Here is a 25,144-nt window from a genome sequence, read left to right on the forward strand (position 1 = left end):
ATCTGTTTTACACAGCTGTCTGCAGATCCAGTTCATGACTCATGACTATTATTTGATCTGGCAGGATGTAGAATACTTGTAGTCACCAGTTTGTTTTCATTCAGGTGCTAATGGCATCTTGTATAATGTGTCCATTGGGAAAATTTCCAAAGGATCAAATATCAGAAATTCAGCTACATCAAGCCATTTGGTTTCTGATACTATAAGCTATTTGGTGTAAGGATCTTGGAATGGGCCAGGCCTGGTGGCTCACACCTGTAATCCTGGTACTTTGGGAGGCTGAGATGGGCAGATCACTTGAACTCAGGAGTTTGAGACCAGCCTGGGCAACATGGAGAAACCCTGTCTCTACAAAAAATACCAAAATATTAGCCAGGTGTGGTGGTGCACGCCTATAGTCCCAGCTACTTGGAAGGCTGAGGGAGGAGAATTGCTTGAGCCCAGAAGGTCAAGGCTACAGTGAGTCGTGATCATGCCACTGCACTTCAGCCTGGGTGACAAAGCAAGACCCTGTGTCAAAAAAAAAAAAAAAAAAAAAATTCTTGGGATATCTTATGTGATGCAGGAATTTTAATAAGTTAATTTATAGTTGGAGAAATTACTTCTTTTTCCCCGTTTTCCACCTCCTCTCTGAGAACAGTCTAGGATTAACGTCTCAATATTCCTGATCCAATGTAGTCAACTCATTAATTTGTCATGGGGTGTGCTTTTATTTGATTATGTGGCAAGTCTCTTAATGTCTTCTCGTTAATGAAAAGAGAAGGACTAAAAGTTATGGCCTTGACATCGTTTTTTCATTTGTTCACAAATGTATTTTGAACAGCTACAATGTGCAAGGCCTGTGGTAGATAACAGGGAAATGGAGATAAAGACACTGTCCCAGCCCATAAGACACTGTCCCACCTCAGCCCCCCAAGTAACTGGGTACAGGTGTGTGCCACCACACCCAGCTAATTTTTTTATATTTTGTAGAGACAGAGTATCACCATGTTGCCCAGGCTGTTCTCAAACTCCTGGGCTCAAGCAATCCTACTGCCTTGGCCTCCCGAAGTGCTGGGATTACAGATGTGAGCCACTGTGCCTAGCTGGACAAGTTATATTTTGCAACATTTTATTATGAATTTGAAAAAACAAATGAAAGCATATGGTTATATGCAAAAAATTATGTTTATGTTCAGCAGTCCATCCCTAGCATTTCAAGTATTTACTCATCCCTTTAAGAGTTTCATTGAGGCCAGGTGTGGTGGCAGCCACCTGTAGTCCCAGCTACTCGGGAGGCTGAGGCAAGAGGATTATACTTGATCCCAGTAAATTTTTTTTTTGAGACGAAGTCTCACTCTTGTTGGCCAAGCCCGGAGTGCAATGGAGCGATCTTGGCTCACTGCAACCTCTGTCTCCTGGGTTCAAGTGATTCTCCTGCCTCAGCCTCCCAAATAGCTGGGATTATAGGTGCCTACCACCATGCCTGGCTAATTTTTGTCTTTTTAGTAGAGACAGGGTTTCACCATGTTGGCCAAGCTGGTCTCGAACTCCTGAAGTCAGGCAATCCGCCCACCTTGGCTTCCCAAAGTGCTGGGATTACAGGCTGAGCCCAGGAATTTAAGACCGTACTGAGCTATGATCATGCCACTGCACTCCAGCCTGGGTGACGGTGTGAGACCTTGTCTCCTGAAAAACAAACAAACAAAACAAAACAAAACAAACAAACATAAAAACAAAAAAAAAGACTTTTGTTGAAATACTTTACGTCCATTTATATTGCATATAATGTATACATTGTATATTATAAATATATATTTTATACTTGTACACTAATTAATATAGAAAGTTCATTTAGAATGTTGACTTTTCTTGTTGGTCATGGTATGAAAAATATTGAACTTGTGTCTTTGCTTGATATTCTTTTGTAGTTTTAAACTTGAATCAAATATATCCACTTTTTTTTGTTTGTTTTTTGAGATAGGATCTCCCTCTGTTGCCCAGGCTGGAGTGCAGGGGCACAGTCATAGTTCACTGTAGCCTTAAACTTCTGGGTTCAAGCAATCCTCCTCGCTCCAGCCTCCTGAGTAGTTAGGAATACAGGCACCTGCCACCAGGCCTGGCTTATTTTTGTGGAGACAGGGTTTTGCTATGTTGCCCAGGCTGGTCTCAAACTCCTGACCTCAAGTGATCCTCCCGACTTGGCCTCCCAAAGTGCTGGGATTACAGGCATGAGTACCCAGCCTCCACCTGTTTTTGAAATAACTCTAAACCCTCATGTCTCCCATAGTTTTCAGAAAGACAGTAAAAGTGTCTGAAATAAGAATGTACTGATCTCCACCACCAAGCAGTTAGATTTCTCCTTCTGTTCTGTTATTATCATCTCTGCTTTTCATATCTACCTTATTGTCATTTACCATCTGTGACCACTTTACCTCTAGCTTCTTTTCCTGTTTACTCTTCCACTTAATTACACTTAAAATATACTTCTTTCTGATTATAAAAGTAATACATATTCATTATAGACCATTTGGAAAATAGAGAAAACAAAAAGAAAGGCCAGGTGCAGTGGCTCATGCCTTAATCCCAGCAATTTGTGAGGCCAAAGCAAATGGATCACTTGAGGCCAGGAGATCAACCTGGGCAATATAGTGAGACCCCATTTCTAAAAATATATATAAAATATAAATTAGCCAGGTATGGTGGCACCACCTGTAGTCCCAGGTACTTGGCACACTGAGGTGGGAGGATTGCTTGAACACAGGAGTTCAAGGTTAACATGAACTATGATTGTACCACTGTACTCCAGCCTGAGTGAAGAACGAGACTGTCTCTAAACAACAACACCCCCAGAAATCACTGAATATTTTTTTCACTTAAAAAGGTGCCAATTGGCCAGGCGCAGTGGCTCAAGCCTGTAATCCCAGCACTTTGGGAGGCCGAGACGGGCGGATCACGAGGTCAGGAGATCGAGACCATCCTGGTTAACCCCGTGAAACCCCGTCTCTACTAAAAAATATAAAAAACTAGCCGGGCGAGGTGGCGGGCGCCTGTAGTCCCAGCTACTCGGGAGGCTGAGGCAGGAGAATGGCGTAAACCCGGGAGGCGGAGCTTGTAGTGAGCTGAGATCCGGCCACTGCACTCCAGCCTGGGTGACAGAGAGAGACTCCATCTCAAAAAAAAAAAAAAAAAAAAAGGTGCCAATTTACTAAATGGTGCCGATTTACATTTTAAGCCAGCTTCAGACAAAGTATCCTAAAACACAGATTTTTTTTTTTTTTTTTTGGAAACGAGGTCTTGCTCTGTCACTCAGGCTGGAGTACAGTGGTGTGATCTCAGCTCACTGCAACCTCTACCTCCTGGGTTCAAGTGATCCTCCCACCTCAGCCCCCCAAGTAGCTGGGACCACAGGTGCACACCACCATGCCCTGCTAATTTTTAAATATTTTCTAGAGACGGGGTTTTGCTATGTTGCCCAGGCTATTCTCAAACTTCTGGGCTCAAGCAATTTCACTGCCTCGGCCTCCCAAAGTGCTGGGATTACAGGTGTGAGCCACTGCACTGGCCCTAAAACACAGATTTCATCATGTCCCTTCTCACTTAAGAACCTGCAACTGGCCGGGTGCGGTGGCTCACGCCTGTAATCCCAGCACTTTGGGAGGCCGAGACGGGCAGATCACGAGGTCAGGAGATCGAGACCACCCTGGCTAACACGGTGAAACCCCGTCTCTACTAAAAACACAAAAATTAGCCAGGTGCGGTGGCGGGTGCCTGTAGTCCCAGCTACACGGGAGGCTGAGGCAGGAGAATGGTGTGAACCCGGGAGGCGGAGCTTGCAGTGAGTGGAGATAGTGCCACTGCACTCCAGCCTGGGCGACAGAGAGAGACTCTGTCTCAAAAAAAAAAAAAGAACCTGCAACTGAGCCCAGGCCCAGAGGCTTATGCCTGTTATGCCAGCACTTTGGGAAGCTGGGGCAAGAGGATCTCTTGAGGCCAAGAGTTCGAGACCAACCTGGGCGATATAGGGAGACCTTGTCTCTACAAATAATTTAAAAAATTAGCCAGGCATGGTGGCGCGCACCAGTGGTCCCAGCTACTTGGGAGGCAGAGGCAGGAAGGTAGCTTCAGCCAAGGCTGAAGTGAGCCATGATTGTGTCACCCATACTGTAGCCTGGGCAACAGAGACTCTGTCTCAAAAATAAAACACAAAAGGCCGGGCACGGTAGCTCATGCCTGTAATCCCAGCACTTTGGAAGGTCGAGGCAGGTGGATCACCTGAGGTCGGGAGTTCAAGACCAGCCTGACTAATATGGCAAAACCCTGTCTCTACTGAAAATACAAAAATTAGCTGGGTGTGGTAGCGTGCGCCTGTAGTCCCAGCTAATTGGGAGGCTGAGACAGGAGAATTGCTTGAACCTGGGAGGCGAAGGTTGCAGTGAACCGAGATCGTGCCACTGCACTCCAGCCTGGGTGACAGGGCGAGACTCTGTCTTGAATAAATAAATAAATACCCCCAAAACAAACTTTAATTCAGGTTGTATCACCTCAGAGCACTTCTTAGTGGCTGTGGAGGAAAGAGTGTATTGATTTGGCGTCAGAGGACACGAGGTCTAGTGTGTCTTTTATGTACCAGCTGTGTGATGTTGGACAAATTACTTAACCTCCCTGAACTGATTTCCTATGATGATAAATGACGAAAAAACCTCCCTCAAAAAACTGAGATAATGAATGCATGTGCAAGTGCATTGTGCAGGGTAAAACACTATTCAAATGGTAACAATGCTATGTCACCCCTCTAGTAAAAGTGGGAACCCCTTTAGTAGGGTGAATTGTGAAGCTTAGTGCTGGGCAACTCAATCTCCGTTTTTAATAAATGCTTGCTTAATTCATGAACAAATATCTATCAGGCCTTAATTCACCCCTGATTATTTATATGTACTGCTTTGCAATTTTCTAATCATTCTCCGTGGTGGTCTTTCATTTAGGGTGACGAACTGTCCTGGTTTTCCTAGGTCTAAGGGAATGTGGGGATTTCTGGGGAGGCGGGGGTGTGGTTCTTATTTTATTTGTTTAATTTTTTGTCCCCATCATGGAATGTTTTTTGGTTTTTTTGGAGTGGCCAGGGTCTCACTCTCTTGCCCAGGCTGGAGAACAGTAGCATGATCACAGCTCACTGTCACCTTGACCTCCTGGGTCAAGCGATCCTCCCACCTCAGCTTGTGGAGCAGCAGGGACCACAGGTATGCACCACCATGACTGGCTAATTTAAAAACTTTTTTTTTTTTTTTGAGATGGAGTTTCGCTCTGTTGCCCAGGCTGGAGTGCAGTGGCACAATCTCGGCTCGCTGCAACCTCTGCCTCCAGGGTTCAAGCAATCCTCCTGACTCAGCCTCCCAAGTAGCTGGGATTAAAGGCCTGCCACCACACCTGGCTAATTTTTGTATTTTTCATAGAGACAGGGTTTCACCGTGTTGGTCAGGCTGGTCTGGAACTCCTGACCTCAAGTGATTCACCTGCCTCGGCCTCTCAAAGTGCTGGGATTACAGACGTGAGCCACTGCACCTGGCCAAATTGAATTAAATCTTTTAATAAGTGATGTATTAGTAATTCAGAATATCAATTTCAAATATTTCTGTTACCTTCCGAGGGCAGCCCCTTCCCTGCTTGAGATACCGGAGAAGGAATGGAAAGGGAGCAAGTGCTGGGAGCGGGCATTACTTGGGGGTGGGTTGTATGTTGGATTTCAATGGACTCTCCACTGAGGAGCCCATTTTCTAGGGAGATCTAGAATATTTGCAACTGGCAGAGAGCAGGATAAGGCTTAATGGACTGACCCACCACTCTGTCCAGTGCCTCTGCTGGTCACATGTTCCCCACACACCACGTGTGCTTGCCACCTCTTCACGTCTCACTTTCCAAAGTTACAGCTTCTAAGTTTCAGATTCATTTACACAGTTCTATTTTTGCCTATGTACTTCCTGATATAGATCTCTGTGTCATGTATGTTTGAGGGTCCCTGGGGTCACATCCCACTGAAGTCTAGGAATATTAGCTTTAAACAGCTAATTTTCTCTTATTTAGTTGCAGAGAAGTTCCTGTTCCAGGCTTGAGCGCTGGCCCGCCTCCAGGCTTTCTCTCTGTTTCTGCAGCAGTCCTTGTCTCTCAGCAGGGACAGTCTCTTCTGTGGCTCACAGTCTCTCACACCACAGGGACTTTTCACTACCAGCACCACCTGCTGTCCTGATTCCCAGAGGCCTCCCTCCCTTTCCACCTGGCCTCTGAGCTGCCCTCTAGTTGACACACTTTGGGGTTTGCAGGCTGGCCAAGAACAGGGAGGGGCTGCCCTGGTTTGGGGTGATGGGTGATCTGGAAATAGCCTTGGCGGAGGGATCTGGTTCTGAAGTTAGCACTGAAGGCTTTGTCTGTGCTTGTAATGCCTGATACTTAGCCACCAGGAAAAGGAGGTGTCTTTGCAGCTCCATTTCTCCCCCACAGGGCATGTATTCACCCCTCTGGGTTGGTGGCTGTAGTACTAACCAGACATAACTTTTATTCTAGACTACCTGGTGTTTTCTCCTGCTCAGGGCTTTACATGCTACTTTACTGGATCCTCCAAAGGAGGGCCTGGGGGTTGCTTATGGCCTGGAAGTGGGCCAGGTGGCCACTCACATACAGCAGCCTCAGTACTTGTGCCAGTTTGTGATCCCCCACTCAGCACCAGCACTCGTGCAGATGCCTGGCACAACTTATGCAAGGTTGGTCTTTAAGGGAAGGGGAAGGAAAGGAGAACTGAGGCAAGGAAACTAGTGGTACAGAAGTAGGAGGAGGAGCTGAGAAAGGACCAGGTGCACACTGGTTTTCACTGAAGTCATCTTCCTTCCTTTTGGGAGAATAGGCAGCTGGTTCACACCAACCAGGCTGGCTCTCCCTGAGTCAGCCCCCTGAAGACACTGGCAACTGATAGTGACAGGCTGGTTGTCTTGGCTGTGATGTTAACAGGCTCATGGCCTCTCTGCCACCCCTCAGTCAGCCTAGGGCCTGGCTTCTGATGGCCTGTTCTCTGCCCATCAGTCCTGAAAGGGTCCCCTCTGTTCATAGGGGTCTGGCCTGTATATTGTTCTCTCTGTTCACATGTAGAACTTTATGAAAGATAAACAGGTTCATACTTACCTGGCAGGGGGGATAGCTATGAAAGATAAACAGGTTCATAGAAGGAAAATTATATTCCCAGGCCAATAGTGAGCAAGTACAGTTGTCTCTTGGTACCCACAGGGCATTGGTTCCAGGACACCCAAGAATGCCAAAATCTGCAGATGCTTAATTAAATAAAATGTTTTAGAAAAAATAAAATATGGCCATGGCTCATGCTTGTAATCCCAGCACTTTGGGAGGCCGAGGTGGGTGGATCATTTGAAGCCAAGAGTTCGAGACCAGCCTGGCCAACATAGAGAAACCTCTTATCTATAAAAAATACAAAAATTAGCTGGGCATGGCGGCGCATGTGTGTATCCCGGCTACTAGAGAGGCTGAGGTACAACAATTTCTTGACCTGGGAGGAAGAGGTTGCAGTGAGCCAAGATGGCGCCACTGCACTGCACTGGGCAACAGAGTGAGACTGTCTCAAAAAAAATCAGAAAGAAGAAACTATATAAAATGGTATAGAATTTACACATAACCTATGCACCTTCTCCTGTATAGTACTTTAAATCATCTCTAGATTACTTGTAGTACCTGATACAAGGTAAATGCTTGTAAATCATTGTTATACTGTATTGTTTTTATTTGTACTTTTATTGCTATTATTTATTTATTTATTTATTATTTTTTATTTTTTTGAGACGGAGTCTGGCTCTGTCGCCCAGGCTGGAGTGCAGTGGCCGGATCTCAGCTCACTGCAAGCTCCGCCTCCCGGGTTTACGCCATTCTCCTGCCTCAGCCTCCCAAGTAGCTGGGACTACAGGCACCGCCACCACGCCCGGCTAGTTTTTTGTATTTTTTTTAGTAGAGACGGGGTTTCACCGTGTTAGCCAGGATGGTCTCGATCTCCTGACCTCGTGATCCGCCCATCTCGGCCTCCCAAAGTGCTGGGATTACAGGCTTGAGCCACCACGCCCGGCCGCTATTATTTATTATTATTTTTTTGAGACAGTCTTGCTCTGTTGCCCAGGCTGGAGTGCAGTGGCGTGATCTTGACTCACTGCAAGCTCCGCCTTTTGGGTTCACGCCATTCTCCTGCCTCAGCCTCCCGAGTAGCTGGGACTACAGGCGCCTGCCTCCACGCCCAGCTCATTTTTTATTTTTTTGAGATGGAGTCTCACTCTGTCTCCCAGGCTGGCGCGCAGTGGCATGATTTCAGGTTACTGCAAGCTCCGCCTCCTGGGTTCACACCCAGCAGCTAGGACTACAGGCGCCCCCCACCACACCCAGCTAATTTTTTTAGTAGAGATGGGGTTTCACCATGTTAGCCAGGATGGTCTTGATCTCCTGACCTCGTGATCCACCCGCCTCAGCCTCCCAAAGTGCTGGGATTACAGGCGTGAACCACCGCACCCGGCCTTATTACTGTGTTTTAAAAATTAGTATCTACCACTTCATAGGGTTGTTGTGAGGATTCAACAAAATAATGTACTTCTCACAGCATATGTATGCATGTTAGCTGTCACTATGATATATCTTTATGGTGTATAAGAGCCTAATGGGGTCCTGACAATCTACTATGCTCTCAGGATAACCTGCTTTGCCCTTTTTATCCTGAAGATTTAGGTGGTGTGTGCCTGTGATCCCAGCTACTTAGGAGGCTGAGACAGGAAGGATCGCCTGAGCCAGGGAGGTCAAGGATGCAGTGAGCCGTGATTATGCCACTGTATTCCAGCCTGGGTGACAGAGTGACAGCAAGACCCTGTCTCAAAAAAAAAAAAAAAAAAAAAAAGAACCCAATCCTGGAGACTTAGGCCCCTATGTATTTACTACCTCCCTGCAATCTTCCACCAGAAGTAGAAGGCACCGGCCATTTAAATTACTGGCGACCACTTGAGACGAGAATTACGGTGCCTTAGCTATGGAACCACTTATGATCCTGCTTACAGTCTAGGCTTTAGATTTGGTCTGTTGACTTGACGTTGCTAGACTCCAACTGCCTGAAACGAGCGGCTCTCCTGGACTGCTTGCTAGAAACTTAGAGGTATTAGGTTGGACTCCACTGCTTGTTCATGGCCTAGTGGCAGGGGTGGTGGCCTTGAGCCTCAGATTGTGGTTAAAAAGACACTCTGAGGTGGAAACATGAAGCTGGTGGAATATTCACCTGATATGGTGAGGGTGGGAGGGAACGGGGACCCAGAAAGGGTCAGACAGAGAACAAAGTAATATCTGTGGGCCTTTTTACCCTGGAAAGGAATTTCAGGTGGGTCAAACCCCACCAGTGTTCTCCAAAACTAGGTAGAAGAAAAACTTAGGGGAAGCTGTTGGTTCAGAATTGAAGATGCTGGAAGTGGGCGAGGACCCTGTCACAGTGATGGAGAAAGAACAGGCATACCCCCACCCCCGGCATCTCCAGAACCCAAAGGCTTTAAAGGGACCAGTGACTTGATTTATATCCAGTGCTTTATTAAAGATAAATAGTCTTATAAGAGGAGAAGTAAATGTGTTCACAGGCCAACAGAGAGTGCATGTATATGAGAAAGAGATACGTGAGGTCCCTGATCTGTGCTCTGAAGGAGTAGTCAGTCAGGCAGGGCCTGGGCCAACCAGTAAGGCAGACAAGGGTCCCTGTCCTGGGGGACTCACTGCTCCTGGGTGCCCCAGGAGATGTAGTCTGGCCGTGTGGCCGCATGGTACTCATCGATGAGCTGCTGCACAATCTCCCTGGATGTGTCCATCTCATCAAAGTTGTCCTTGAACATGTCCTCCTTGCGGAACTGCTCCAGGAAGGCCTCCCGCTTCCGCAGCTTGTCATACTGGCGACAGGTTCTCTCGAAGAGCTTGGGGTGTGCAGAAAACAGGGGTTACAAAGACCTTAAAAGAATACTATGGCCCAGAAAGCCGGGGAACCAAGGCTGGGCCATGCCCACAGCAAAAAAGCTAGAAGCAGGGCCAGCAGATGCAGAGACGTGAGGTATAGTCAGGAAACTGATTCAGGGAAAAAAAGATGCAAACTGTGAGACTCACCGAGGAGATGCTGGTGTGGTTGGCCATCATGAGCCCACTCACCCGGTGGGCCGAGGGCAGGTAGGGAGACTTCCTCGACAGGGCCACTTGGATGCTGGCGGGGCCCCACGGGATGAAGTTGGCCAACTTCCGTTCCCGAATCCTCTGCAGGCTCTTGTGGACCTGGGGTGGGCACACGAGCAGTGGAGGTGGCCTCTCCTCTACCCCTGCGGGTCCAGGGTGCGGGATGAAGGGGCCTCCCCTACCTGGGTGGGGTCCACCTCTCCCTGGATGATGTTGAGGATGGCGATGTAGCAGTGGTTGGTCTGGCGGTCTCGGCCTGTGGACACCATCACGTTCTTGGGCTGCAGCAGCCGCCTCATCACATCCAGGACCGTGGTCTTCCTCACGCTGGCCACCTGATGGGACAGTGAGACAGGAACCCGGCCAGCGCTCAGGGCAGAGTCCCCCCTTTGGCTTCTCCTTGGCAGAAACCAAAGGCAGAGGGAGGGTAGAGAGCAAGTCAGCAAGAAAGTCGCCTGCTCTGTGCTAGTCCCTGAGCACAGTGCCTCGGGGCCTGCAAAGGGCAGCTCCTGGGGCAGTGGGGAAGACAGAAAGGCTAGGGCAGGGCCTGCTGGGTCCAGGGCCGGCCTGGCCTGGGACACTGAAGGCTGCTCTTACTGATTGGTCCGTAGTGAGCGGGGTGTAGCCGGTCATGAGGAAGTGGAGCCGTGGGGTGGGAATGAGCGAGGCGATGAGGCCGATGAGGTCATTGTTCATGTAGCCAGGGTAGCGCAGGGTGGTGGTGCTGGCCGACATAATGGTGGACACCTGGGGACAGGCGTGCCATGTCATGGGCCTCGGCCACAATGGGACTTCCCTTCCCCAGATGACCCTAAAACAAGGAGGGCTTCTAGTCCAAAGGAGTCCAGGAGTGGGGGCCCACCAGCTGGTTGATCTGGGAGAAGGACGGGTTCTGGATGTGCAGGCGGTCTGTGGCAATCCGGTTCAGGGCTGTGTTGTCTAGCACCACCTGTGGCGACAGAAGAGGGCCACACATCAATGGGGATAGGAAAAACAGGAGCTCTGCCTGACCCTAGGCTCTGAAGCTTAATTTCCTTTGAGTTTTATGGCCAGAAAGATCCACTGAAAAGGGATTTGCACTGACCTAGGGCAAAAGACGGCTCAAAATGGATTTTTAAATTTTTCTTTTCATCTTATTTAAACGTTCTTTTTTTTTCTTTTTTCTTTTTTGTTTTTGAGACAGCGTTTCACTTTGTCACCCAGGCTGGAGTGCAGTCAGTGGCACGATCTCTGTTCAGTGCAGCCTCTGCCTCTGAGGTTCAAGTGATCCTTCTGCATGTACCACCACTCCCGACTAATTTTTGTATATTTAGTAGAGATGGAGTTTCACCATGTTGCCCAGGCTGGTCTTGAACTCCTAGACTCAAGTGATCCAACTACCTTGGCCTCCCAAAGTGCTGGGATTATAGCCATGAGCCACTGCACCTGGCTAAAATGGATTTTTTTAAATACATGAAAATGATTTAATAGACTTGAGTGGGTATGGGGTGTTGAGAGTTGGGAGAGGTAGAATCCAGGACTTACCACACAATCTGCGTTCTGCGTCAGCCTCTTGAGTGTGAGGAGTGAATTGTAAGGCTGAACCACCACATCGCTCATCTCGTCCTGGTTGGGAAACACTGAGTATGTCTGCACCAGCTTCTTAGGATACCTGGTGGCAGTTGGGGAAAGGATCAGGGCAACAGACTGAAGGCGTTGTGAACATGGTGTTCCCTAACAACTGTCCAGAAGCAGCTAAATCTTGATGGCGAAACTGGGGTGGGGTCAGATCAGTAGAGAAGGCAGCCTTGACTTTTGGAAGTCTGTAACCCTACAGGGGGAAAGGCAGAGACATCTTAGACTCTGGGCTTCCAAATCCACACCTGGCCACACTCCCTCGACTTTCATCCAGGGCTCAGGTTCCAGGCTCCAGTTCCCGCTACTGGGAGTGTGAGGGGGTTCTCAGTCATTGTAACTTCATTTTCCTCTCTATAGGAGGGAATAGAACTCTTTCCTGTTCCAGCAAATATGGAGTTATATCTGCTGGGTCCACTAGTCATTTAGGAAGCCAAGTTGGAAACCTTTCCTAATCCCCAGACACAAACTTACCTGTCATTCAGCCGTTCTAAGAGGTAGGAGCCCAGTCCAGAGCCTGTCCCCCCAGCAATGGAGTGACACAGCACAAAGCCCTGCATGGGGAAGCGGCAGTCAGTATCCAGGTATCTAGTGGCAAGATGTCAAACTAGACCCATCTCATAATTTTTCAGGACTCCCATTTTCCCGAGCCCTTGCTTCCCCTCCAGTCCCCTCACTTATATAGCTTAGGCAACTGCCTTGTTTCCAGCAAGGCCTGACAGCTTCTGTCCAGTGCAAAGGGTACATGAGTGGGTCTCGTTCCTAACAGGTCGCTTCTAGAGGGTGCTGCTAAGCCTTGCCTATGTCGGCTCCTACCAGCATTCCTGGGACACTTACCTCTAGACTATCACTACCATCTGCCTCCCGGTCTATGATGTCAAAAATGTCCTCGTGGATCTTTTCTCCCTGTACAGACATAGGGGAGGGTCAGAGTGGGACAGAACCACGGGACGACTCCAACCTCAGAAAAGCCACCCTCAATTCTCCTTATAGCACCCAGGAGTCCTTTTATGGATTACAGCTGCCTGCTTTTTATCTACATTGAGAGGCGGTACGGTGCAGTGGTTACAAGAAAGCACTCTACACCCAGACTACCTGGGTTCATACATTAGCTCTATTTTTTTTTTTTTTTTTTTTTGAGACGGAGTCTCTCTCTGTCTCCCAGACTGGAGTGCAGTGACCTGATCTTGGCTCACAGCAACCTCCACCTCCCGGGTTCAAGTGATTCTCCTGCCTCAGTCTCCCCAGGAGCTGGGATTACAGACACGTGCCACCATGCCCAGCTATTTTCTGTATTTTTAGTAGAATCAGAGTTTCACTATGTTGGCTAGGCTGGTCTTGAACTCCTGACCTCAGGTGATCTGCCCGCCTTGGCCTCCCAAAGTGCTAGGATTACAGGCATGAACCACTGTGCCCGGCCCATTAACTCTACTTCTATGTAGCTCTGGGCAGCTTACTTAATTGCTCTATGCCTCAGTTTCCTCATCTGTACAATGAAGGTAATAATACAGGTCCATATACCCTTATCAAACAGTGTTGAGGCCAGTTATATTTTGGAATTCAAAATATTTCAGATTTTAGAAAGTTATTACGGCATATATAATATATATTAAATAAAATTCCAGTGGGAGTCAGAAGCACGTTAATCAAACATATTAGTATTTCTGTAATAAAAGGCATCAGTAATGACAATAAGTTGGATAGAAAGTATGGGGCCGGTGCGGTGGCTGAGGCCTGTAATCCCAGCACTTTGGGAGGCCGAGGCAGGCGGATCACGAGGTCAGGAGATCAAGACCATCCTGGCTAACACTGAAACCCCGCCTCTACTAAAAATACAAAAATTAGCCAGGCATGATGGCAAGCGCCTGTAATCCCAGTTACTCGAGAGGCTGAGGCAGGAGAATCGCTTGAACCCCGGTGGCAGAGGTTGCAGTGAGCCAAGATCATGCCACTGCACTCCAGCCTGGGCAACAGAGTGAGACTCCGTCTCAAAAAATAATAATAAATAAATAAATAAAAAAGAAACCGCCTGTCTTCATTGAGATTTGTTTTTGCTGCTGAACTAGTTATGAAATGTCCTTTGGTTTCATGGCTTTCTGGATCCTGGAAAGGCACATAAGGGACTGTAGACCTGTAGTACTTACTTCTAGGGTTGTTGGGAGATTTAGAAAAATTAATATATGTAAAGCACTTAGAATGGCCTGGCACACTGCATTAGCTAGCATAGGCGCTTGACAATATTACATGGTCCACTCCCTGCAGCCACGTCTCTCCCTCCAGCATTCATACATCCCTGATGTGGTTTCCTCTCTCCCTGGGACGTCATAGGCCCTGTCAGGGAATAGGAAACGACCTGGGAGAATCCACTGGCCCAGTTGTTGCCAGCTCCTCCTCCATGCTCCGACAGGTAGATGTTCTCTGGGTTGTAGAGCTTGGCATAGGGGGAGTTGAGGATGGAGTGGATCACCCGGGGCTCCAGGTCCAGCAGCACGGCCCGGGGGATGTAGTGCTCATCGTCTGCCTGTCAAGGGGAGTCCAGGAGGGGGCCCAATCAGCTAGGGTGGCCCAAGTCCTAAGTCCTCCCAACTCTGGCTCCCTCCAGGCCTCCCTCCTCAAGCCAGCCCCCTGGCCCCACTGCCCAGCAGGGTTCCCAGTACCAGGCCACTCCCTTCCCTTCTGGCCCCTCGGGCCATTGCCGCCCTTGGCCAAGTCGCTGGGGGCACCTGGTAGAAAAAGACGTCCTTGCGGTCAGTGCCTTCGGTGGCGAACTCCTCCACGATGCCCTCGGGGCTGATACCATGCTCAGCACACAGCTGTTTCCAGAACTCGAACCCAACTGGGGGGGAAGGGGCGGGCAGGGGAGAAAGAAGATATCTAGTTCCGGGCAGGTTCCAGTCAGGAGCGGGGGGACTGGGCGCCTGCGTCCAGGAATAAGAAGTCAAGCCGCAGGACTCTCCCGTGTCTGAGGAAAGGACTGTACGCCAGGGACAGGGCAGGGGAGGGCCCCTCGGGGCTGGGCAAGTGGACACTGGGTCAGGGATGTCTCGCCTTTCAGAGAATTACGACTCTGGCAAGGACAGATGGAGTCCAGGATCCTACAGCGAGATCACATTGACCCTAAGGAACCTGGCTAGCTGAGGGGCCGGAGTTTCGCTCACTCTGATTGCCGCACTGGCCCAACTGTAGGGTGATGATTTCCCTCGGCATTGCTCCTCAGGCACCGGCGTTGCAGCCGCTCCCGCCCGCAACGCCGCCGCACGCCAGCCCGCTCGCCGCAAGACGCAGGCGCGAACAACAAGCTCCACCCACGAACTTCCTCCGCTCCAATGAGAACCGAGTTCTGGCAATGAATGGCATGTCTTTAAGCACTGGCCTTCATTCCTGCAGATTGCGCGTGCGCGGCTCCCGATCGGGCTCTGCGCCGAGGGATCAGTCTCCGCGCCTCAGCGCTGGCGGGGTACTTTGACTCGGCGTCCTCCCTCCCCTCTGGGTAGACGCCCGCTTGGGCCTGCGCGCAAGCGCGCTGTGGTGCGAAGCGGCCTCCCACGCCGAATCGCGCATCTGCGCAGTTGCTGTTATTGTGACTGTCGGGCCACGGCCCCGGATGTTGTGGCTGCCGGGGGGAGATGGCGGAGGCCGAAGGGGTGGCGGCGACCCCAGGCCCGGCTTCGGGGTCGACTTTCAGGGGCCGCCGAGATGTGTCAGGCTCCTGGGAGCGGGACCAGCAGGTTGAGGCGGCGCAGCGGGCCCTGGTCGAGGTACTGGGGCCTTACGAGCCTCTGCTGAGTCGGGTGCAGGCAGCCCTGGTGTGGGAGCGGCCAGCCAGGAGCGCCCTGTGGTGCCTGGGGCTGAACGCGGCTTTCTGGTGAGAGAACTGGACCCTCGGAAACCCTCCGAGTCCCGAATTCGTCGGTTCCTCTAGGGCTGTACTCGCCTGCCCTGTTTTGTTCGCTGCACTGGCTCCTTCCTGTACCTGCCTAATTTTGCCTCACCTCTTTCCACTCCATCCCGCCCGCAGGCTTGGGCACCGCAGTTCTTCCCAGGGCCGTCCACTCATCTTCTCTGCCTTACCGGTGCCCGCACCTCCGCCGTGCACATCTGGCGGGAGCTTCTGGTAACATCTTGAGCCGCTCAAGAGTGAGCTAGGGCGCCTCTTTTGAGCCCGGGAAAGCTGCGTCCCTTTAAAGCCATCACTTGCTTTCTCTTGTCTGCTCAAGTGCAAGTTCTAGATTGTTTCCAGAGGTTTTAGTAGTTATTGTTGGAGTACAGGCGTGAAGTCTTGCAAAGGTATCCATAAGTGTGATTTTTAAAACAAGCTTGAGCGATTCGCATGAATTAGCATGTTGTATATCTAGGAAGGAAGTTTATGAAGTCTGAGCGTCAGTGTGAGCCCCCAAAGCTGAAAATTGAAAGAAAAGTACAAGCTTTTAAAGAACAGTTAGGAAATGATGACGGAGATTTCACCCGTTTCAAAGCCACCTGTGATTGTAACTCCTCCCTGTTCCAAGGAATTAGAGAGGCATCCTTAGCCATTGTTTATAGGCAAAGAAATTGAGGATGTCCAATAGTATGTGTGTGTTCCCGAGCTGGAAAAGTAGCACTATAAATATGCTTTATCTGTGTGTGTCATGCTCTGTGAAAATGGAACTGCTACTTCTGTCAGTTGTCATCACCTAAAGCGGACCTAGGGCTTCATAGGAGCTAGCAACCATAGTTTTGGATTTATTCGTAATGGAAGAGGTTCCAAGGGAACTGACTTGTAGGGGGCCTTCTGCAGCTGAATGGATTAAGACTGTTCTGGATAAGCCTGAAACAAAATATGTGTGTTTTTTAAATGTGTTTTTGCTAAAAATAGCTTTCCCCTTAAAATTGGTTTTAAAATCAAAACATTATCCTTTATCTGAAAGATTTTCAGTGAGCTGAAGCAGAACAAATAATTCCAAGTTCATTGACCCGAAGACAGTGTTCAGCTATTAAGCTAATCCTCTCCCAGTTTGAAAGAGACCCAGTTAAATGTGTCACAGTAGTCTCTGGCATTTGTGGCTTCCAGAGCTTTTAGCATACTCGATGGTAAACTTTTCCTACTACTTTCTTCATTTATTCTTGGTAGTGCTTTTTCCCTTTTTTTTTTTTTAGATAGAGTTTCGCTCTTATTGCCCAGGCTGGAGCGCAATGGCGCGATCTCGGCTCACCACAACCTCCGCCTCCAGGATTCAAGCATTTCTCCTGCCTCAGCCCCCCAAGTAGCTGGGATTATAGGCATGAGCCACCAAAACCGGCTAATTTTGCATTTTTTAGTAGAGATGGGGTTTCTCCATGTTGGTCAGGCTGGTCTTGAACTCCTGATGTCAGGTGATCTGCCTGCCTCAGCCTCCCAGAGTGTTGGGATTACAGGCGTGAGCCACTTCACCCAGCCTTTTTTTTTTTTTTTTTTGGAGACAAGGTCTTGCTCTATCACCCAGGCTGGAGTGCAATGGTATGCTCTCGGCTCATTGCAACTTCCACATCTGGGCTCAAGCAATCCTCCCACCTCAGCCTCCACAGTAGCTGGGCAGAGGTGCACATCACCATGCTTGGCTAATTTTTAAAATTTTTTGTAGAGACAGGGTCTCACTATATTGTGCAGGCTGGTCTCGAACTCCTAGGCTCTGGTGATCCTCCCGCCTTGGCCTCCCAAAGTGCTGGGATTATAGGCATACACCACCGTGCCCAGCCAAGTGCTTCTTCCTTGACCCCTAGGTACTGATTCCCATTGCCCTCTGTAGAAATCTTCACTATAGCACCTCACTGAAGAGTGTTTCATCCAGTCAAAACATTTCCCACAGTGGTTTCGGTCTCTCTAGCAAGAAGGCTAGGCCACATTAAACCAATTTGTATCAAAGTATGACTGCCTGATGAAAAAAGACACTTTATCAGGGTTTACTAATTTTTGTTTTGAGAAAGTTTCGCTCTTGTTGCCCAGGCTGGAGTGCAATGGCATGATCTCAGCTCACTGCAACCACCCCCTCCCGGGTTCAAGCGATTCTCCTGCCTCAGCCTCTTGAGCAGCTGGGATTACAGGCATGCACCACCAATGCCTGGCTAATTTTTGTATTTTTTTTGTAGAGACAGAGTTTTGCCAGGTTGCCCAGGCTCATCTCAAACTCCTGAGTTCAAAGCAATCCGCCTGCCTCAGCCTCCCAATGTGCTGGGATTACAGGTGTGAGCCACTGCACTGTACTGGGCCTTAAATGGATTTTTAAACCAAAGATTTATTAATGCAAATGAATTGGTAGCATGTATGCTGTTCTTTTTGAGGAGGGGACCCTTTTTTTTTTTTTTTGAGACAGAGTCTCCCTCTGTCGCCCAGGCTGAAGTGTAGTGGCGCCATCTGTGCTCACTGCAAGCTCCGCCTCCCAGGTTCACGCCATTCTCCTGACTCAGCCTCCCGAGTAACTGGGATTACAAGTGCATGCCACCACACCCGGCTAATTTTGTGTGTGTGTTTTTTTTGTTTGTTTTGTTTTGTTTTTTTTTTTGAGATGGAGTCTTGCTCTGTCACCCAGGCTGGAGTGCAGTGGCCAGATCTCAGCTCACTGCAAGCTCCGCCTCCCGGGTTTATGCCATTCTCCTGCCTCAGCCTCCCGAGTAGCTGGGACTACAGGCGCCCGCCACCTCACCCGGCTAGTTTTTTGTATTTTTTAGTAGAGACGGGGTTTCACCGTGTTAGCCAGGATGGTCTCGATCTCCTGACCTCGTGATCTGCCTGTCTCAGCCTCCCAAAGTGAATTTTTTGTATTTTTTAGTAGAGATGGGGTTTCACCGTGTTAGCCAGGATGGTCTCGATCTCCTGACCTTGTGATCTGCAAGGAGGGGACCTTTCATCTGCCCCTTGTCCAAGAGAGGTTTCTGAAGCAGAATGTGAGGTTGAGGTCTGCACATAAGGAGCTGCTCTGACTGGGACATATCTAGATGTTACAGCTAGCTTTAATTTGCGGGCCTCTATCAGTGTTTACTTAAGCTTATTAATATGCTATGTTTAGAGGCTCACTTAATACTCCTTTTGTACTCTGGGTCTCTTAAAGCATTGCTGTGATTGGTTTTTTATCTTTGGCATTTCCTAGTAGCTTGTCTGCTGTGTATCCAGAACACAGTTACTCTTGTTACAGTCCCATCACATTTCAAGAAGGTGCGGGAGAGAGACAACAAAGTGAGGATGTGACTTTTTTTTTTTTTTTTTTTTTTTGAGACGGAGTCTTGCTCTGTCACCCAGGCTGGAGTGCAGTGGCATGATCTTGGCTCACTGCAAGCTCCAGTTCCCAGGTTCACACCATTCTACTGCCTCAGCCTCCCAAGTAGCTGAGACTACAGGGGCCCACCACCATACCCGGCTAATTTTTTGTATTTTTTAGTAGAGACTGGGTTTCACCGTGTTAGCCAGAATAGTCTCGATCTCCTGACCACCGCGCCCAGCCTTTTTTTTTTTTTTTTTTTTTTTTTTTGAGATGGAGTCTCCTCTGTCGCCCAGGCTGGAATGCAATGGCGTGATCTTGGCTCACTGCAACATCCGCCTCCTAGATTCAAGCGATTCTCCCACCCTAGCCTGCCGAGTAGCTGGTATTACGGGCACCCGCCATCATGCCTAGCTAATTTTTGTATTTTTGTAGAGACGGACTTTCACCAATTTGGCCAGGCTGGTCTTGAACTCCTGACCTCAGGTGATCCACCCACCTCGGTCTCCCAAAGTGCTGGGATTACAGGCATGAGCCACTGTTTCTGGCTGAGGATGTGACTCTTGAGACTAAAAGAACAGTTGGGTATGCCATTTCTGGAGAGGACTCCTACCTATGAAAGGTACAGATACTGTTAAGTCCCCAGAAACATGAATAGTCTGGCATTGGAGTTCACAAAATTGTTTGGGGAAATGAGCTTCCTTGGTAGGTAATTAGAGATTTAAAATGAAATTTGGGCTTCACATTCTAGTAGTGTCATATTGAGTTATGAGGGCTGACATTTCGCTTAGGAATGTCGAAGAGTGTTCAGTTAACAAACATTTTAAATGTTTAAGAAAGGGAGGAGGATCATTACCTCAAGTCAGAAAAATCAAATCTGAAATATTTAGTTTCTCTTTTATTATTTGTATTGAATAATGGGATAAAAATGGTGTATCATTAACTGAGATTTTTGTGCATTTTGAGGTATTAGAAGATTGGATAGGAGTACAAAAAAAAAATCAGAATTCAGGTAGGTAGCTCTTAATTTTCAGTGTTTTGTATACTCAGTCATATTTTGCTGTACCTGTGAATATGCCTTCTTACATCTTAAAAAAAAAAAAAAAGATGGAGATAGAGGTAGATACCTTGTCACTATAGTATTCCAAGGTTTTCACACTTTTTTTTTTTCAGGTACCAGAGAATTTATGGTGGCCATATCAGAGATCTTCCAGCCTAGAGTACTTCTGGTCACTGATCTGTTATTATCTCTAGGATAATAATAGAAATGTCAGGCCGTTCCTTCCAATTGCTTGTGTTTTCATTAGCGTCAACCTCATCTGTGAATGAGTGATTTGGGGGAAGAATATGAGAGTCAGCAAGCATGTATCCTGACAGGATCAGAAAAGAACAGGTTTGGGTAACTTTTTGGTTTGACTCGTACTCTGAGATCAGAGGAGGGTAAATGAACCCTGGAAATGTGTGAACTCCAAGCTCCCTCTCCCACCTAACATGAAGACATAGTTCAAGGAGGCCTACATAACTGTTGAGTTCTTTCCCAGTTGTTTTTTTTTTTTTTTGCTGGGGAAGGGGGGATTGTGGGGAGGACAGGGTCTCGCTCTGTTGCCCAGGCTGGAGTACAGTGGCACAATCATAGCTCACTGTAGCCTCTACCTCCTGGGCTTTAGCAGTCCTCCTGCCTCAGTCTTCCAAGTAGCTGGGACTAGAGGCACATGCCACTGGGCCTAGCCTATTTAAAAAACTTTGTAGAGACACAATCTCAATATGTTGCCCAGGCTGGTCTCAAACTGCTCAGCTCTAACAGCCCTCCCGGCTTGGCCTCCTAAAGTGCTAGGATTATAGGCATGACCCACTGCACCTTGACTGCTTTGTGGTTTTTAACAATCTTTGAATCTACATAGTCTTTGAATTAGGGATATTGTTTTAGAGCAATCCACAAGCTGAGTCCCAAGTAGAGATATCTGTTGGGATCTGCTTTTTGCAGTCACTAGTCTCAGTTAACCATACTCTATTTCTAGGAGGTTATTATAGAATTTGTTATTTCACAAATGAAATGTAAAAATTGTCTCCTTCCCCCCAAAAAAAAAATTTTTTTTAAATGACCCAAAGAAGTGATTAAGGATATACAGCAATTCTGAGTTAGAAGGTTAGGATTTGAGTAAAAAATAATAGAAACAAGAAATGGAAGATGGGGGGCCCATTTAAGTAGAGATATTTGTTCTGTTAAAAAAAAAAAAAATCTACGCATCAGATTTCTAATGAAATCTGTTGAGCAAGGCCGGGCGCGGTGGCTCAAGCCTGTAATCCCAGCACTTTGGGAGGCCGAGACGGGCGGATCACGAGGTCAGGAGATCGAGACCATCCTGGCTAACACGGTGAAACCCCGTCTCTACTAAAAATACAAAAAACTAGCCGGGCGAGGCGGCGGGCGCCTGTAGTCCCAGCTACTCGGGAGGCTGAGACAGGAGAATGGCAGGAACCCGGGAGGCGGAGCTTGCAGTGAGCTGAGATCCGGCCACTGTACTCCAGCCTGGGCGGCAGACCGAGACTCCGTCTCAAAAAAAAAAAAAAAAAAAAAAAAAAAAAAAAAAAAAAAGAAATCTGTTGAGCAAATGTTCCTGATGCTAGTCTTTGCAGGGTTCTTGTCTTCGTGAGCCAAGAAGACTCCCAAGGATGCCTTGGTTTACTTCACCTCTCTTTGCCTTTAGTTTTTATCTGCCCTCATTGTAAGGTTGAGTGCTTTCTCTCCACTATTAGCAGCTAGCTGGTTTCATTTCTGTTTTTTTTTGCAAGCAACAACTGTCACTGCATGATATAGGTTGGGTTAATTTTTCCTTTGAATTTACTGGTGACCTGGGCTCATTAACCAGGCAGTCACAAGTGCTGTATAGTAACAGGCTTTCTGTCCCTGTAGAATGGGATGCTTTGTTTTGAAGTGCCCTTGAGACAAGCTTAATCTGTAATAACAAAGGAACCTAGAAGTCGTGTCTTTGAAAATAGACATGTGGTCATTATTTATGATTATAGCAAACTTTACTGGTACTAATAGTGAGGCTCCATGGTGTACTTAACCACAAAAGTTTATGTTTGGTTCTGGAATTTCTCACGATGTTTCTGGACACCAGGGATATTTTATTATTATTTTTATTATTACTATTATTTTTGAGACAGAGTCTCGCTCTGTTGCCCAGGCTGGAGTGCAGTGGCGCAATCTCGGCTTGCTGCAAGCTCCGCCTCCCAGGTTCACGCCATTCTCCTGCCTCAGCCTCCCCAGCAGCTGGGACTACAGGTGCCTGCCACCATGCCCAGCTACTTTTTTGTTTATTTATTTATTTATTTGCATTTTTAGTAGAGACAGGGTTTCACTGTGTTAGCCAGGATGGTCTCGATCTCCTGACCTTGTGATCAGCCTGCCTTGGCTTCCCAAAGTGCTGGGATTACAGGCGTGAGCCACCGTGCCCGGCCTATTCCAGGGATATTTTATTTAGACTGATCATTTAATTGGATTTTAGTCCCTGACAAAGTGGAGGGACAGTTCACAAAAGGGGGAAAAACAAATCAATGGATATATAAAATTTCACTCTCACAAATAATAAAATAATTCGAATATATGTAAATGGCAATGATTTACTAATTTCTATCTTAAGTTTTTTTTTTTGGTGGGGGACAGGATCTCACTGTTGCCCAGGCTAGAGAGCAGTGGTGTGATCATGGCTCACTGCATCCTCAACCTCCTGGGCTCAAGCCATCCTCCCACCTCAGCCTCTCAGGTAGTGGGGACTACAGGTGTGTGTCACCACACCTGGCTAATTGTTTTGTATTTTTCATAGAGACAGGGTTTCACCATGTTGCCCAGGCTGGTCTTGAACTGGGCTCCAGCAGTTCACCCACCTTGGCCTCTCAAAGTGCTAGGCTTACAGGTATGAGCCGCCACACCTGGCTTTAAGTATTTTTAATGATCGTATTTAATTCTGGGGAAAATATGGAAAAATTATGGCTGATAGGAACATAAATTGGACAGCCTTTTTTTTTTTTTTTTGAGACGGAGTCTTGCTCTGTACCCCAGGCTGGAGTGCAGTGGTGCGATCTTGGCTCACTGCAAGCTTCACCTCCCAGGTTCATGCCATTCTCCTGCCTCAGCCTCCTGAGTAGCTGGGACTACAGAAACCCGCCCAGCTAACTTTTTTTTGTGTTTTTAGTAGAGACAGGGTTTCACCGTGTTAACCAGGATGGTCTCGATCTCCTGACCTTGTGATCTGTCCGTCTTGGCCTCCCAAAGTGCTGGGATTACAGGCGTGAGCCACCGTGCCAGGCCCCTGGACAGCCCTTCTAGCAGGTAGTTTGGTAACATATTTTAAGCCACTGAAGAAGCTTTTCCAGGGCTGGGGGAAATGGAGAAGGAATACTAATAGGTATGGGTTTCTTTTGGAGTGATGAAAATGTTCTAAAATTACATAATGCTATTAGTTGTACAGCGCTGTGATTTTTTTTTATCTCTGCTGCTGGCAGATGAATTGAAAGGGAATTTTATCGTATACAAACCATTATCTCAATAAAGCTATTTTTTTTTTTTTTTTTTTTTTTTTTTGAGGCGGAGTGTAGCTCTGTCGCCCAGGCTGGAGTGCAGTGGCCGGATCTCAGCTCACTGCAAGCTCCGCCTCCCGGGTTCATGCCATTCTCCGGCCTCAGCCTCCCGAGTAGCTGGGACTACAGGTGCCCGCCACCTCGCCCGGCTAGTTTTTTGTATTTTTTAGTAGAGACGGGGTTTCACCGTGTTAACCAGGATGGTCTCGATCTCTTGACCTCGTGATCCGCCCGTCTCGGCCTCCCAAAGTGCTGGGATTACAGGCTTGAGCCACCGCGCCCGGCCAATAAAGCTATTTTCTTACCTTTTTTTTTTTTGAAACGGAGTCTTACTCCGTGGCCCAGACTGGAGTGCAGTGGTGTGATCTTGGCTCACTACCATAACCTCTGCTTCTCAGATTCAAGCAGTTCTCCTGCCTCAGCCTCCTGAGTAGCTGGGACTACTGGTGTGCACCACCATGCCTGGCTAATTTTTGTATTTTTAGTAGAGACAGAGTTTCACCATATTGGCCAGGGTGGTCTTGAACTCTTGACCTCAGGTGACCCACCTGCCTCATCCTCCCAGAGTGCTGGGATTATAGATGTGAGCTACCATGCCGGACCAATAAAGCTATTTGTTTAAAATAGTTAATGCCTTTGACACAGTAACATGCTCAGTGATGTATAGTTCAGCTTTTCTTTATTACATCAAAAATGGGAAACTTTTGGCCGGGCGCCAAAAGTTTTGTGAGCCTGAGATTACAGGCTCACACCTGTAATCTCAGCACTTTGGGAGGCTGAGGCAGGCAGGTCACCTGAGGTCGGGAATTCAAGACCAGCCTGACCAACATGGAGAAACCCCATTTCTACTAAAAATGCAAAATTAGCCAGGTGTGGTGGCACACGCCTGTAATCTCAGCTACCTCGGGAGGTTGAGGCAGGAGAATTGCTTGAACCCCAGAGGCGGAAGTTGTGGTGACCCGAGATCGCGCCACTGCACTCCAGCCTGGGCAACAACAGTGAGACTCCGTCTCAAAAAAAAAAACAAATTGGAAACGTCTTAGTTTATTTTTGTTTATTTTATTTTATTATTTTTTTTTGAGATGGAGTCTCCCTCTGTCTATTGCCCAGGCTGGAGTGCAGTGGCATGATTTCGGCTCACTGCAGGCTCCACCTCCCGGGTTCACGCTGTTCTCCTGCCTCAGCCTCCGGAGTAGCTAGGACTACAGGCGCCCGCCACCATTTCTGGCTAATTTTTTTGTATTTTTAATAGAGACGGGGTTTCACCATGTTAGCCAAGATGGTCTCGATGTCCTGACCTCATGATCCGCCTGCTTCAGCCTCCCAAAGTGCTGGGATTACAGGCGTGAGCCACAGTCTTAGTTTATTTTTTATTTTATTTGAGATGGAGTCTTGCTCTGTTGCCCAGGCTGGAGTGCAATGGCATGATCTCAGCTCACTGCACCTTCCGCCTCCCGGTTTCAGGCGATTCTCCTGCCTCAGCCTCCCGAGTAGCTGGGATTACAGGCACTTGCCACCATGCCTAGCTA

The 25,144-nt window shown here is 48.0% G+C and overlaps 2 protein-coding genes across 3 annotated transcripts in view; one reads left to right on the forward strand and one right to left on the reverse strand.

Moving 5' to 3' along the window:
* Positions 1-9,561: 9,561 nt before the first annotated feature.
* Positions 9,562-15,108, reverse strand: TUBG1 (tubulin gamma 1). Its single transcript, XM_008012619.3, has 11 exons — positions 14,979-15,108; positions 14,544-14,656; positions 14,174-14,341; positions 12,658-12,726; positions 12,295-12,374; positions 11,731-11,857; positions 11,069-11,155; positions 10,804-10,953; positions 10,389-10,541; positions 10,144-10,305; positions 9,562-9,956 (listed from the first exon to the last, which is right to left on the reverse strand). The coding sequence occupies exons 1-11, from the start codon at positions 15,025-15,027 to the stop codon at positions 9,759-9,761; spliced, it is 1,356 nt and encodes a 451-aa protein (XP_008010810.1). The 5' UTR covers positions 15,028-15,108; the 3' UTR covers positions 9,562-9,758.
* A 273-nt stretch (positions 15,109-15,381) lies between these two features.
* RETREG3 (reticulophagy regulator family member 3) overlaps positions 15,382-25,144 on the forward strand; it is a 29,936-nt gene continuing 20,173 nt past the window's right edge. Inside the window, exon 1 of one of the 2 annotated variants that reach the window (XM_008012618.3) lies at positions 15,382-15,685. In XM_008012618.3, coding sequence (XP_008010809.1) covers positions 15,447-15,685 — 239 coding nt within the window. In that variant the 5' untranslated portion in view covers positions 15,382-15,446. The remainder of the gene's footprint in view (positions 15,686-25,144) is intronic. The other variant, XM_008012617.3, reaches the window with a different exon arrangement.

This window comes from Chlorocebus sabaeus, chromosome 16, assembly GCF_047675955.1.
Source record: "Chlorocebus sabaeus isolate Y175 chromosome 16, mChlSab1.0.hap1, whole genome shotgun sequence".
Lineage (NCBI taxonomy): Eukaryota > Metazoa > Chordata > Mammalia > Primates > Cercopithecidae > Chlorocebus > Chlorocebus sabaeus.

What these genes read in the sequence shown, in the direction of transcription:
- TUBG1 (XM_008012619.3), bottom strand. Translation starts at nt 15,027, where the DNA reads ATGCCGAGGGAAATCATCACCCTACAGTTGGGCCAGTGCGGCAATCAG. An exon ending in GGGCCAGTGGATTCTCCCAG is followed by an intron (nt 12,727 to 14,173) that starts GTCGTTTCCTAT and finishes ATGTCTGTACAG; the next exon opens with GGAGAAAAGATCCACGAGGA. An exon ending in TTAGAACGGCTGAATGACAG is followed by an intron (nt 11,858 to 12,294) that starts GTAAGTTTGTGT and finishes AACTGCCACCAG; the next exon opens with GTATCCTAAGAAGCTGGTGC.